Here is a 15,926-nt window from a genome sequence, read left to right as displayed (position 1 = left end):
CCCATTAGATAAGGGGTTAATATAAAAAATACATAAGGCACTGGTAGAACTTTACAAGAAAAAAAGCATCCAACACCATCAAAAAGTGGGGAGAAGAAATGAACAAAAATTTTCTCAGAGAAGAAATATAAATGGCCAAAATGCTCTGCATCACTAATCATCAGGGAGATGCAAATCAAAACAACAATGAGATATCATCTCTTACCCGGCCACACATCCAAAAGAACAAGAACAGCCAGTACTGGTGCAGATGTGGGGAGAAAAGGACTCTTATTCATTGTTGGTCAGAATGTTGACTGGTCCAGCTTTTGGGAAGACAATATGGGCATTCCTCAAAAAAACTAGAAATTTAGCTTACATAAGACCCAGCAATACCACTCCTGGGAATAAATAAATTACAGCATAAATAAAGAACTAAGAACTCAACAATACAATGCAGAGAAAGCCATTTTCACTTCACTACTATATTCACTGTGGCATTATTCACAATAGCCAGAATCTGAAAATGGTTGAGTACCTGAGGACAGATGAATGGATAAAGCTCTGGTACACCTACACACGGAGATACTACATAGCCACCAGGAAAAGTGAAGTCATGAAATTTTCCTGTAAATGGATGGACATGAAGAATATCATGCTGAGTGAAATGAGTCAAAAGGAGAGGGACAAATAGACTGCACTCATCTGTGGAATATAAAAAAACAGTATGAGACTAATGTGACTACATGGCTGATGCTAGGATACTTCATTTGCAAGTAAAAAACAATTGGATTTTGACTATAACAGTGATTTTTTTCTTGTTGTCTCAACTGTTTTCTAATTGTTGGAGTTGGGGGTATAGTCATATGCTTAGGGAAATTCAGACTGGTAAAATTCCAACTGAGATTCAGATAATTTTTGAAGTGAAGTAGTCTTATTTGGGAAATATGAGGAAAGAGAGTGGGAAAAGAAAGAGAACCCTATAAAGCAAAAAGAATTATAGGACCCAAGTTGGGATGTAGGCAATTTTAAGCTAGAAAGCCCCTCTGGTTTTCAAAGTCAGTTTTATAGGGTTTCCACAAATTGCCCTGCCTTCGGCCCCTCGTATGTAGGAGTGTCCACTATTGGGATACTGTAAGGGAAAGTGGATTTTGAGCCCTGGTGATCTGTCTTTAGTCTTATCAGGCTTTTGATCCTGTTGAATTATTCTCTGATCATAGATTTGGGGCTTGGTCCTGTGTCATTTTGAGTTGGAGTCTCAGGCTAGTCTTGAATCTGGACTGGGTATTTTGAGTCCTTTGACTGGGACTCGAGACATCACAATTAGACTCCTTTTCAGATTGTTTTGTTGCCAGTGGGAGAAAAGACTCCCACCAGAAAGAGTAGGGTTCCTTGAGTGACTTATGGATAGTGAAAAGGAGAGAGGTGGTGGCCTTGAAGGAGACTATTACTTCTCTACCAACATTCTCAACCAGGGAAATCCCTTGGGAAATTGAGGATTGATGATGGTCTTTGATAAGCACCTACAAAGTATATTATGTCTCACCAGCTTCATAAATCAATTGTCAAGTTGTATCTGAGTTCCATTTGTTTGTCCTAGCCTGGGAAATAATACCTGCTACCAGATTTCTCAAGGCTTTATGGAATGTAAGTTGACATGAGGAATTGTTCTTTGCAGGAAAAGATAGACAGTCTTAAAACTTACCCAAGCTTTTCAGGTCCTTTGCCTTCCCTCATAGGAAAGAATTTCAGGAACGTACTAATAGTTCAATAAAGCAAGTTTATTCAGAAAGTAAAGGGAGATAGAAAGACTTATGTACATGTTCAAGAAAGAACATGGGCATTTCCAGATTGGAAAGCACAAAAGGCTGTTTCTTCAGAGTGGAAAGGCAAATGAGTGCCATTCTCCAAGAACGGGGACATGTACCCTAACATAAGAAATATGCATCACATACAGGAACCCTGGCAAAAACACTCATTTGTTAAGAATGAGTACACCTCTCAGGAGGAAATGCACCAAAAGGTAAAAGAATGGAAATATACATCTCAGAAATGTAGGCACCTTTCCCTCTGCCAAATTAGTTTTGATACAGATTTCCCAAATTGCCCCTATTTATTGTTAGGGTGATTGCCAAGGGGGTCAACTTGGAGTCCTTGATGGTCTTTTTTGGATACCTTAGCATGGCCTTTATTTCAGCAGTGAAACTTCCTCCAGATCCAGTCATGCTCTGGGCCTGGAATTCTGCTTTTCTATGGTTTCCTGGGCTGGAACGATAGCACAGCGGGTAGGGTGTTTGCCTTGCATGCGGCTGACCTGGGTTTGATTCCTCCACCCCTCTCAGAGAGCCTGGCAAACTACCGAGAGTATCTTGCTCGCATGGCAGATCCTGGCAAGCTACCCTGGCATATTCAATTATGCCAAAACCAGTAACAAGTCTCGCAATGGAGACGTTACTGGTGCCTGCTCAAGCAAATGGATGAGCAACGGGATGACAGTGACAGTGATACAGTGATGAGACTAATACCCAAGGACATTAGAAATGAGGGCCAGGAGGACTGGTCCATGGTTGGAAGCTTGACAGAAGTGGCTGGAGTGGAGGAGGGGAAGTTAGGTCAGACAGAGAAGAGACCACTATTGCAATGATAGTTGTAAATGATCACTCTGGACAAGAATTGAGTGCTGAAAAGTGGTAAAGGGAGAAACATGATAACCTTTCAGTACCTGTATTGCAAACAGTAATGCCCCAATCGGGGAGAGAAGGAGGGGGAGGGAGGGAGGGGAGATAGAGAGATACAGAGAGAGAGAGAGAGAGAGAGAGAGAGAGAGAGAGAGAGAGAGAGAGAGAGAGAGAGAGAGAGAGAGAGAGAGAGAGAGAGGGAGAGGGAGGGAGGGAGGGAGGGAGGGAGGAAGAGAGAGTGGGAGGAAGGGAGAGGTGGTAGAAAAGTGTCTGCCATAGAAGCAGGCTGGGGGTGTGGGGGTGGTGGGAGGGAAACTGGGGACATTGGTGGGAAATGTGCACTGATGAAAGGATTGATGTTGGGACATTGTATGACTGAAACCAAGTCATGAGCAACTTTTTAACTGTATATATCATGGTGATTCAATAAAAAATCACAGTCATCATCACTGTCATTCCCTCGCTCATTGATTTGCTTGAGCGGGCACCAGTAACGTCTCCATTGTGAGACTTATTGTTACTGTTTTTGGCATATTTAATACGCCACGGGTAGCTTGCCAGGCTCTGCCGTGCAGGCGAGATACTCTCAGTAGCTTGACAGGCTCTCCGAGAGGGGCGGAGGGATTGAACCCAGGTCAGCCACATGCAAGGCAAACGCCCCTACCTGCTGTAAAAAAAAATAAAAATAAAAAAGAGAAGGGGAGTATAGGAGAAAGGTGTCCAGTTATGTGTACTGTTTTTCAGACTTTGTTTCTATAGTATCGGAACCACTCATACTGCTAATGACAGGTTGCATTTTGGCATACTTTCTTGTGTACAGGCCTTCCTTTTTAGTGAACCTGAAACAGCTTACAGGTGGGGCCTTTGTCTTGCTATTTGCTAGTTACGAATGTAAAAGCTAGAGATAAATTGAAGCAGAAAGAATTTGGGACTTAAAAATCACAGGAGGCCTGAGTTCAATGTTGGAGTGCTTTGAAAGCTCCCATTTATTGCAACCATAAAATACAGATACAACGTCAGTTTTGCAGAGTGGTTATATCCAAAATATACATTTACAATTAAAGAATTATATACCCAAAATATAATTATACCCATATAGATGAATCCGAATTAATAGACCCTCAGCTTCAAGAAGCTATTCACAAGATGAAGAGACTAGATAAAATACTGGTGAAGAGACAGTACAGAGAAAAAGAGATTAAGAAGCGAAGTGCAGAACTGAGAATAAAGCTGTGGGAAGAACTGAAGGTAAGCTTTTATCCCTGTCTGCGGACTTGTAAGAAACAGTTTCCTTTAAGGTGAGTAAGAAAAGAGAGCAGTGTGCCTGTGCCACTGAGGTGTGCTATTGATGTAGTTTGTGGAGGGAGTGGCAGTGATGTGTGTGTGTGTGTGTGTGTGTGTGTGTGTGTGTGTGATAGTGGCGGGCAGAGTGTGGGGACTATTCTGGAGATGAAAGAGGTAACCGCAGTGTTCCAGAGGTCAGGCTCTGCGCTGGGTGCCCCAAGCAATCTCTTCCCCATGCAAGGCGGGGTCTCCTCCATCTCTGTCATCAAAGAGTTGTGGTGTCTACTCCATCAGCCCTGAACATCTGCATTTTCTTCAAGAAGCTTGTAGTTTGGAGCTAAATCCACAATTATGTGGACATTGAACCCTCTATTATTATTATTATTATTAACCCTCTATTATTATTATTATTAACCCTCTATTATTATGTTAGTATATCAGTGGGAAGTTTTTATTTTTTATTTTTTTGAGTGGAGCACACCCAATCGGTGCTCAGGGCTTACTTCTGGCTCTGTGCTCAGGGATCATCACTCCTAGCAGGGCTCAGGGCACCACATGGGGTGTTGGGGGAATTAAACCAAGGCCGATCGTTGCAAAGCAAGTGCCCTACCTGCTGTATTATCTATTGCTCCAGCTCCAAAATTCACTTTTATATGCTAGACCAACTCCTACCAGGAAATTGTCATGCTTGAGCCCCAGGATCATGGTTTGTTCCCATCTATTTCAGTACATTTCTAAAACTTGGTTAACTTTTCTCGACTTTCCTGGATCTCTTCATGCTCTGTAGCACAGAGAGGTGGGGAAAAAGTGATCAGATGTTGACATGGATGATGACATGAATTATTGGCTCATATCTGAACTTGGCTTCTCAAAGAAGATCACCGATTTGGGTTTGTCTTGAGACCATACCTGATGGTGCTCAAGGACTGCCCCCAGCTCTGTGCTTGCCAAGGTCACCTCCTGAGCCCTCTCTCCAGCCCTGGAGAGAGAGCCCTTTTATGGAAGGTGTGGTTATAGTGATAGATGGCTTGTTTTTGATAAAGCCTTCTTGGGTCAGCTGACATCCAAGAAAATGACACAGAGGATAATGTGAATTAATAATGAAGAAATTAAGAATACTTTTTTTTTTTTTTTTTTTTTGCTTTTTGGGTCATACCTGGCGATGCACAGGGATTACTCCTGGCTGTGCATTCAGGAACCACCCCTGGCAGTGCTCAGGGGACCATATGGGATGCTGGGATTCGAACCTGGGTCGGCCGCGTGCAAGGCAAATGCCCTACCCGCTGTGCTATCACTCCAGCCCCAAGAATACTTTTTAAATAAGGTTTCCAGAAAGAACACTGGAATAGAAAAAAAAGGAACATTACAAAATAAGGGACTACAGCAGATAGTACAGAGGGTATGGTGTTTACCTGGCACACGGCTGACCTGGGTTTGATCTCTGGCATCTCATATGGTCCCTCAAGTACTGTCAGGAGTAATTCTTGAGCATTGCCAGGTGTGGCCCCAAATCCAAAACCAAAACCAAATATCTCCCCTCCCCATAGAGAATTAAGAAAACAAAACTAAAACAAAGGGGAAAAAAAGACAGAAAACTTAACTAAAGAATTAAAATCTGTGAATTTTTGCAGAAAAAGTTAACCTGTCCTTTATTCCTATTGAATTTAAAAACGAATTTTTATGTGATAGGAAATAAGGATTATAACTTGTAAATGTAATAAGAGGCAGCATCAATTTGAAATGTCTAAGATTCGAATTTCTTGGTTTGCCTTTAGATTACTCATTAGTTGTAGAGATATTAAACAGATATTAAAGATATTAAACTTTAAGCAAGTTTCTTAGTATGGTATATTATTATGAGAGCTGTATACTCAGACTCTATCTGGGAAAATGTACTAGCTGAACTTGCCAGGAAAAGGACACATTGACAGAATTTCTAATTGAAGGAAAAAATGACCCAATGATATGGTTGTATGCACATGTTTAAAAACCATATTGGAATTGAAAAAGAAAATAGATGAGTATAGTTGACTTTTTCCCCCCCTTGTTTAAAATTTCATTTCTCTTTTATTAGTCTGCAAAAAATAGAGAGACTTTACAAAGTAACGAAGAGATAGAAAATACAAAAAAGTTTCTAGCTTTGACTGCAGCATCAGAAGACAATGTTGGTGAGTACAACTGATTTATCTTTATATATTTATCTGAATCATAAATATTAGAATTAAAGTAAAATTTCCAAGTCAATTATTGTTCTTTTATTTGTGACTTTGAACCTTCTTTAGGTAAAATGAGCATATTTGGATAGGTGTGGTGTTGAAATTCTGTACATGGGAAACCATCATTAACAGTATTGTAAATTGCAGAATCTCAATCAAATAGTAAAAAAAGAAATAAGTAAAATGATCATATTAGGAATATAGGCAACTACCCTCAACTTAACTATGTTTCAGAATCTATAAAGCTTTCTATCTCCTGAGGGTAAGAGGAACAAAGAAGTAAAACATGAAAAAATTAAAAGTCCACCTTTAACTTCATCTTTTGTATCTTAAATGCCTTTGACACCAGGTTTATGAATATAGTTTCTTACCTACCTGGGATTCTTCTACTTGCATTGCTGAATTGTTCTCTCTTGTCCTGCTTTTTGAGTAGAGTCAAACCTCCTTCCTTCTCCTGCTCCTTCTGCAGAATGAAATCATGTAAACTAACGTATTCAGTTGTGTGGAAGATGTTAGGACTGGGAAGCAGTTGGTATTTATTGGACAGAATGTATTTGATATCCTTTATCCTGAATGCCCTAAGAGGTCTGTCTCTAGTACTAACTACTAGACAGAGGCTGGATCCAAGCAGAGATCCCTAATTTCCCAGAGAATCCTGGATTACATTTTTTAAAAAAAATTTTGGGCTACACTCAGTGTGGTTCGTGAGAGGTCCAGCAGCACCAGAGATAGAGCTGGGGTCAGTCATTCATGGTCAAGGCAAGCACCTTAACCCCTGTATTCTCTCTCCAATCCTCCATTTGTCTTTACAAAGTGAATGTCTTACATTTTACAATGCCAACAACTTGATTAGAACAGCTACAGCTCTTTATTTATTCATTTATTTATTTATTTTTGTCACACCCAGTGATACACAGGGGTTACTCCTGGCTCATACACTCAGAAATTACTCCTGGTGGTGCTCGGGAGACCATATGAGATGCTGGGAATTGGATCCGTGTTGGCCGCATGCAAGGCAAATGCCCTACCCGCTGTGCTATTGCTCCAGCTCCTTTTTATTTTTTAACTTAAGTTTTTAAAATTTATTTTATTTTCATAAAGTTGTTCACAATAGTTCATTGCATTTAATATTCAAACACCAGTCCTACCACCTTTAGAGGAAAGTATGTGAAGATTGTTGTATTTCATCCTGGAGCCATGTAAATCCTTGTATAAGAGATTACTGCATGTATGTTAAACCCAAACAAATATGTGCTACTTTTGGTACATCTGTGGGCTAGAGTATAAGAGGTTGCTCCAGGAAGTTTGAAATTTAGAATATGATTATAGAGCAGATTCACTCATGGGTAAGGCCTGTGTTGCTCTCTACTTGGCTGTTGATGAGACTGTGTGGCACAGGGGCAGTTTGTGGGTGTGACTGCCAAGCTACTGAAAAACTAGGGAGCTGGGGGAAGGAGGCCCAGTACCGCTCTGCTCGAACTTGGAGATTCCAGTCATGGGTTCCGCATACCTGGGCTTTTCTGCTGTAGTTCTGTAGCCTGAGATTTGATGTGGGTGAAATTCCTTCAGTGTCACTTTCCAATCAAGTGACTGAGAGCTCAGATGCCGTCTTTCTCTCTCTCTTGCATGCAGTTACCACCAATGGTGAGTTCAGTAGTCTCTACCTCAATTTACATCTCCCCAGAACCTCAGAACTTATCTGGAAATAGGGTATTTTTTTTTCTTTTTGCTGATATAATACTTTAAAGAGAGCCCCTAGTAGTTTAGAATGGGCTCTAAATTGAGTGATTAGTGTCCTTAACATAAGGAGAGAGTAGCATGGACAGAAAAGTAAGTCAAAGGAAAGGTATAGTTACAGAATGATCACTCTTGTCTCATATGTGAGACTTAAAGACATATAGCGAGGTAGCAATAAAGGTCAAAGGCAACACATCAAGAGAACTCGTTCACACAACAGAGTTGGGTGGAGGGGAGTGGCTGTTAGGGGTGTTGGGATTTTTATGGGGGCAGTGAGGTGGGTACAATGGTGATGGGGGTGGTGTTGGAATTATGTGCATGAGAAATCATTACTCACAGTATTGTAGTGTTAACCTCAATCAGTTAACAAAAAAGTGGGGTGGGGAGAGGAGGCATAGAAACATAGGGACACAGTGACACAGGGAAGATGGTCACACGAGTGTGACGATAGAGGCAGAGAGTGGAATGAGGTGGCTGCACTAAGGACCACCCAGGTCCTAAGACAACAGCCCCCTTCTCGGCAGCCCCTAGTGAGGAGGAGGCAAGGAAGGAGTCTTCCCTTGAGGCTCCAGGGAAGGCATGGTGTTGATTACTTGCTTCCAGAACGGAAAGTGAATTTCTGCTGTTTCCAGTCCCCGAGCTCCGTGCAGTTGCAGCAGCCTTAGGAAATGAATATACCAACTGTTCCCGCGTTCTCAGGGTAGATTCCAGAGATACGCGTGAAAGAGCCTCCTTGGAGGTTTTTTCCCTTGCAAAGATCATACAGAGAAGAGCCAACACCGGACAGCTGGCCCCAGTGGAGCCGTTCCAGACATCTTCAGCCAAACAGCCCCCACCGCTGAGTCACCGTGCATGCTGATACTGAAACAAATTGTTCCTGCCTGTCACACAAATTACTGGCCCTCAGAAGCAAGAGTATACTCAAATGGATATTGTTTAAATGCCACTGTGTGTTTTTTTAACTTTAATTTTGTAATTATTGTAGGCTTATAGATTTCCCTGGTTTCCTGCGGTTAGTTAGCATCTTGAATAGCCATACTACAGCGACCAAAATTGAGAAATTCACATTTGTATACCACTACTAAATATTCCACACTCATTAACATCTCCTAGTTTCCACACCAAAGTCATTTTTTTTTATTGTATAATATCTGGTTGAGAATCTCATATTGCTTCCACCTGAATGTCTCCTTTGTGTCTTCCAAGCTTTGATAGTTCCTCAGCCTTTTTGTCATGCTCGTAACATGTTTGGTTTGTTATCTTATACAATAGCCTTCAATTTCAGTTTGTCTGATGTTTTTCTCTTGTTTAAATTGAGGATATGCATTTTTTTGGCAAGCTACCCCAGACATTACATATTCTTCTTGGTCAGTCATGCTTCTGTTATTTAATGCAGAGTTATTACTGGGGATGTTAACCTTGAAAACATGGGTTAAGGTGATAACTACTGGCTTTCTCCATTGCTAAAGTTACTGTTCTTTTTTTCAGTGAATGAGTATCTTGGAGGAAATACTTTTAAATGATACAAAGTATCATGTTTCTTGTCAAATTTTGGTCCTCTATTTTTAGCATCAGTAGATTTTGCCAACAATAAATTCTGGGTGTTTTTTTTTTCACTAAAAAATATAACAAATTAAAAACAACAGAACTGGATTTATATCAGCATTATTTTACATGACTTTACTAATTCATTGTATAGATGACCATAATTTGTTTGACTGATACCTTGCTGTTAAACATATATTATTTCCATTCAAAATTTTTTCTTCACGCCATGGGTAGCTTGTCAGGCTCTGCCGTGGGGGTGAGATATTCTCGGTAGCTTGCCGGGCTCTTCGAGAGGGATGGAGGAATAATTTTATATACCTAGCTGTTGAATAGTTTTTAAGATGTAAGAATATTCATATAAAATAATCATTTCCATTCAAAGTTATGCATAATCCTGCAATAGTATCTTTTGGCATGCTTTGCATGCAGGAAATCTGGATTTGATCCCTGGCACCACATGGTCCCCAAGCACTGCTGAGAAGGACTGCTAAGCACCAAGCCAGGAGTAGCCTTGAGTAGTCCATGTGTGAAAGAACCAAATATAAATGTATCAGCTCAATTTTGTCACATAGCTCTTGAAAGCGTCACAGTCCTGTCATTATAGCTGCATATTATAAGAATTTTTGAAACAGCTCTGTCTGTCCTCTCCTGGGAATAGTTTTTCCTCCGTTTTACTCCCCAAACTTCTGCAATCTCTTGAAGTCCCTCTTAATTACAAGTATAAAACATGGGGCCTGGGCAGATACTCAAAAAACCGGAGTGCATGCTTTGTGTGCTGGAGGTCGGGGTTCCTTCCTGGCACAGTCAGGAGCAACCTCCGAGTGCCCTCCCAGAAATTCTAGGCCAAGAGGTCAGATTCCAAGAAATCTGAGGATGCTGCATTGCTCCAACTCTGCTGGAGCAGAGTTGGATTAAACCTTAATGGGGCATGTGCCTGACCCCCCTGGTTTATCTCCCTATGCCTCCAGAAGTTACTGGTAACAGAAAGCGCAAAGTCTTTATAACTTGTCCAGTAGATGGCAGCATCTAATTGAAGTATGTTGAACAGTGACTAGAGACGGGTGTAAGAAAAGAAGAAAGGTAATACCAGGCAAAGGAAGAGGACATCCAGGTTGATGAAGCAGGCGAGGAAGTGACGGGTGTTTTCTGGTCCCTTTGACCCTGTTTCTGGGCATCCTCCCCGGAGGTCAGTTATTGCTGTGTGTCACGAAAAGACGGGAGTGGAAGGGCGTTGCATTTCCTCAGAGAAGTATGTACCGTCCAGTCTGCGGGCGCACTCAGTGCTGAAGCTGTGCACACGTCAGCTCAGGGTGTCTGATTTTCTTCCTTTACTTTATGGACTCTTACCATTTTCTCTCTGTCTCTCCTCTCTCCTACCCCCCCGATAAAACTATTTGCTTCAAAAATGAATAGGTAAAATAAAAATTTAAACTTTGATTTTGGGGGCTACCCCTGACGGTGCTCTGCGGCCACACCAGGCAGTGTTGGAATTTGAACTAGGGTCATGGCTGCAGCACTAGGCAAGCACCTTACCCTGTGTATTATTGCTCCAGCCTGATAAAGGGAAACTTTAGTAAAGTAGATATACCAGAAAGTATACTAAAGGGTTTTGAACTAAACTTACTTAGACCCAAGTTGTTAACTCATCTCTATAAATATACCCATAACCGGAGCCTCACTGATGTTGGGCCTGTCCCATAGAGCCCCCCCACCCCACTATTCTCTCCATGTCATTGTGGGAGCGAGGTTGGGTCATGCCTAATTGTGTTCAGCTGTGCTCAGGGATCACGCCTGGTGGTGCTCAGGGATTGAACCTGGCTTGGCCTGTGTGACATAAGTGCCTCACCCGCCACACTATTGCTCCTGTCCCTACCACCCCATTATTTTATTTTTATTTTTTAATTCTTAAAAAATTTGGGTCACATCTGGCTGTGCTTTGGGCTTGCTCCTGGCTCTGTGCTCAGAGCTCAGTCTTGGAGTTGTGCACCGAACCACATGGGGTGCCAAGGATTAATCCTGGTTGGCTGCATGTAGGGCAAGTGCTTTAACCCCTGTTCCTGTGTCTCTGGCCCTCTCCACCCATTTTTGAGTGTTTTGTTTTCAAAAGAAATGTAAAAATATAAACTTTTATAATACTAGGAGTGTTAATACTAAAAACCTTACTTTCAGTAGTGATCTGGTGGAGGGAGGTTGAGTTCAGTGTTTTCTGAGGACAGTGATTGGATTCTCATCAGTGAATGAGACAGAGGCCCACCTTTCCCCTTCCCTCCCCTCCCCTCCCCTCCCCTTCCCTTCCCCCCTCCTCTCCTCTTCTCTCTGTTTTTTTTTTTTAAACCTTTTTGGTCATCACCTCCAGCACAAATCTATTTACTCGATCTCAAAATTTGTGACTATCTCTTTCTAAAGTTTTTCGGTGGCTGTTTCTACTCTTGGATATTCTCTAAGTCTTCCCCCTCACACCTGGTCATGTCTTGCCGCTCTGATTTGCAGAAGACTGAGGGAGAAAAGTCACATAGCTTTTTACCAGCACAACTAAGGATTTCTGTTTTTCTAACCTCTTTGGGGTCTCAGCCTTGCTTAGAAATGTACTTTGCATTTTCCGAAGTGGCTCTCCTAAATTGTTACCATGTGTTTAATCTCTCCTGCTCTTTGATAAATCCTTCATTCTGGCAGTTTTATGCTCCAGAGGAAATGGATCAACTGGGAATCCCTTGCACAGCCTTTTCTCTCCTCACTGCACTGCCTGTGGCCTCCCCACCTCAGCCTCCCTCAGCGGGGAGAGCTGCCTAGCACTCTTCCCCTTCCCCTTCCCTATGGCTTGTGGCAGAGTTTCTCATCGCTCTCTATTTTGCTCTGACTCCTTATTTCAATTACTACGTTTAAATGATCTTCTGGTCCTAACACAGAACCAGAACCATCAAATCGTCCAAAAATACACATTTAAAAGATGTTTCTCTGTTCTCCACTGTTTCTCTGCTCTGCTTCAGGGCCAGACTTCTTCGAGGAATAGTTCACACCTACAGCTGCTACTTTCATTTACTTCTAAACTTCTCCAAGGTTTTTTTTTTTTTTTTTTTTGTATCACCTTGCAGAAGCTACTTCATCAGTGTTCTTCCTGCATTCGAAACCTAGTGACATTCTTCCACTTTTATCTGATTACATCCCACATGTAACAACTTTGCCCACATGTAGCACAGTCACGGTATAAAAAAACCTTAAAAAAATTAGAGCCATTTGCTTTCTGCTGGTTCCTTTTTACCTCCTCCCCCAAACAAAATATTTCTCAGGGTTGAAATTTATTCCTCTTTTTTACATGTTTTCTCATTAATTGTTTCTGTTAATGGTTTCTTTGTCTGTCTAGTCTTTCTTTTGTGTGCACACCCTGTGTTGCTCAGGGGTTACTCTTGGCTCTGCATTCGGAAATTACTCCTTGCAGTGCTTGGGGACTATATGAAATGCGGGGTATTGAACCTGGGTCAGCCGTGTGCAAGGCAAACACCCTACCCACTGTGCTATCACTCTGGCCCTCATCTAGTCTTTTATTTTTTTTTTTGCCACACCTGGCAGTACTCAGGGGTTACTCCTGGCTCTGCACTCAGGAATCACTCCAGATGGGCTCGAGGGGGCCATATGGGATGCCGGGGATTGAACCCGGATTAGCTGCATGCAAGGCAGGAACCATTCCCGCTACACTATTTCTCTGGGCCCCTATTCATCTAGTCTTTGTGATGGTTAATTTTTTGTTTTGCATCAGCTTATTCTGGAAAGCTGAGGTGGCTGATTGAACATTATTTAGACTGGAGCGGTAGCACGGTGGGTAGGGCGTTTGCCTTGCACGAGGCCAACCCGGGCTCAATTCCTCCATCCCTCTCGGAGAACCCGGCAAGCTACCGAGAGTGTCCTGTTCGAATGGCAGAGCCTGGCAAGCTACCTGTGGTGTATTCGATATGCCAAAAACAGCAACAAGTCTCACAATGGACATGTTACTGGTGCCTGCTCAAGCAAATCAGTGAACAACAGGACGACAGTGCTACAGTGCTATAGGTACAACTAGGAGAGTATTTCTGGAAGTAACTAGAACGTGAATGGCAGAGTAGAGTGCATTACCCTCTTCAGAGTAGGTGGATCTCAGCAGTCTGTTGACCCAACTAAAAAAAGTGTGCAGAAAAAGGAGGGTGTCCTCTCTCTGGCAGAATTTTCACACACACATATACATAAATATGTGATATCAGCTCTGTGTGTGACTGTATGTACACAGTGCTTTAATGTTAGGGTGTTGGGATAGGGCTAGGATTTGGGATATATGTGTGTATGTGTGCTTTGACAGACATATGTCAACTAAATAAAATGAATGGACCTAGTTGATCATTTACTTCTGTGCTTTGAAACAGTTGATATAACAAGGGGATTATCTGTTCCCTAAAAATTTGAAAGGTTGCACTGGAAAAACCATCTGGTTCAAATAAATTTTTTGGAGGCAATTCTCTGACTTTCTTAGCTTCTTTCATATTTAGCATTCTGTTTTAGCTTGCTAGTTCTTCTGGAATCAATTTTGTTCATATAGCCATGTCAGTGAAATTTTAAAGTATCCCTTTACTGAGATTAAAAATGCTAGAAACATAAAATTTCATACAGTGCTTTTTTTTGGAGGGTGGGAGAGTGGGCCACATCCAGTGTATTCCGAGAGTGAGGTGGTGACTGAAGCTGCGGCTCCCATAGATAAAGCTTGCACCCTGCTAGCCACCTGAGCTGTCTCCCCAGCCCATTAAATAAATAGCTCTCCTTGTTATTTATAATCCCAGTTCTTATTTCTAATTTTGCTTATGTTTTTTACTCCTCGCTTTCTAATATAGAAGTTATTTTTGTTTGATTTTTAAAGCTTTAGATTTACAAAAAATTTATACAATAGTGCAGATATTCTGTACTATCATAGGCTCACAATAAGTATTCCCTGTAAGTAACATTTTACATCAGTAGCACAGCAGGTAGGGTGTTTGCCTTGCACTCGGCCGACCTGGATTCGATTTCTCTGCCCCTCTTGGACAGCCTGGCAAGCTACCGACAGTATCCGGCACAGCTACCTGTGGCATATTCGATATGCCAAAACAGTAACAAGTCTCATAATGGAGACATTACTGGTGCCTGCTTGAGCAAATTGATGAACAATGGGACGACAGTACTACAGTGCAGTGCTAATGTTACATTTATTACAGTCAGTGAACTGTTGTCAATAGATTGTAATTATTATTAACCAAAGTTCATAATTTATTCATAATTTAAATTTTATTCATATTTTTAGTTTTTGATTGTTTCTCTTCTGTTGCAGCATCCTATCATAGATACCTCCATATTTAGTCCTCAGATTTCCCAAACCCATGCCTCTCTTTTTGGGATGCACCTTTATTTTTATTATTATTATTATTAGTTTATTAATTAATTTATTTTTTAGGGCTGGAGTGATAGCACAGCAGTAGGGCATTCACCTTTCACGTGGCCGACCTGTGTTCGATTCCTCTGCCCCTCTCGGAGAGCCCAGCAAGCTACTGAGAGTATCGCGCCTGCATGGCAGAGCCTGGCAAGCTACCCATGGCGTATTGGATATGCAAAAATCAGTAACAATAAGTCTCACAATGAGAGACGTTACTGGTGCCTGCTCAAACAAATCTATGAGCAATGGGGTGACAGTGACAGTGACAGATTTATTTTTTAAATAGTGAATCACCGTGAGGTACAGTTACATACTTACAAACTTTCGTGTTTGCTTTTCAGTCATACTATGATCGAGTACCCATCCCTCCACTAGTGCCCATTCTCTACCACCAATGACCCCAGTATCTCTCCCACAACCTCCACCCCATCCCTCCCCACCCCACCCCGCCTCTGTGGCAGGGCATTCCCTTTTGTTCTGTCTCTCCTTTTGGGTATTGTGGTTTGCAATAGACGTATTGAGAGGCCATTGTGTTTTGTCTATAGTCTGTGTACTTTCAGCATGCATCACCCAACCAGAGCGGGTCCTCCAAACACCCTTTACTTGGTGTTCCCTTCTCTATCTGAGCTGCCTTTTCCCCAGCATGTGAGGCTGGCTTCCAATGTGAGGCAGGCAAACCTCCTGGTCCTTATCTCTGCTATTCTTGGTGTTAGTCTCCTATTCTGTTACTTTATATTCCACAGATGAGTGCAATCTTTCTATGTCTGTCCCTTTCTTTCTGACTCTTTTCACTTAACATGAAAATTTCCAGGTTGATCCACTTACATGCAGATTTTCTCATGGATTCATCTTTTCTAAGAGCTGGTATGCACCTTTTCTGACTTGACTTGTTTATGATGACCTTTACTGGTTTTGAGGAATGCTGGTCTGGCATTTGTCCAGCTACCTGAAATTGGGATCCAAGTTTTCCTCATGATTACACCTTTTTTTTAAATTTTTTTTTATTTTGGGGAAGAAGACTTGGGAATTGCAAATTCCATTGCCTTTACATCTCTG

General features: G+C 41.8%; 1 protein-coding gene across 1 annotated transcript in view; it reads left to right on the top strand.

Moving 5' to 3' along the window:
- FSIP1 (fibrous sheath interacting protein 1) overlaps positions 1–15,926 on the top strand; it is a 215,763-nt gene that overhangs the window by 15,944 nt on the left and 183,893 nt on the right. Inside the window, exons 4-5 of the mRNA XM_055130727.1 lie at positions 3,757–3,905; positions 6,016–6,109. Coding sequence (XP_054986702.1) covers positions 3,757–3,905; positions 6,016–6,109 — 243 coding nt within the window. The remainder of the gene's footprint in view (positions 1–3,756; positions 3,906–6,015; positions 6,110–15,926) is intronic.

The sequence above is a fragment of the Sorex araneus genome, chromosome 3 (assembly GCF_027595985.1).
Source record: "Sorex araneus isolate mSorAra2 chromosome 3, mSorAra2.pri, whole genome shotgun sequence".
In the NCBI taxonomy this organism is placed as follows: Eukaryota; Metazoa; Chordata; class Mammalia; order Eulipotyphla; family Soricidae; genus Sorex; species Sorex araneus.
This window is presented reverse-complemented; position numbering and strand designations above follow the sequence as displayed.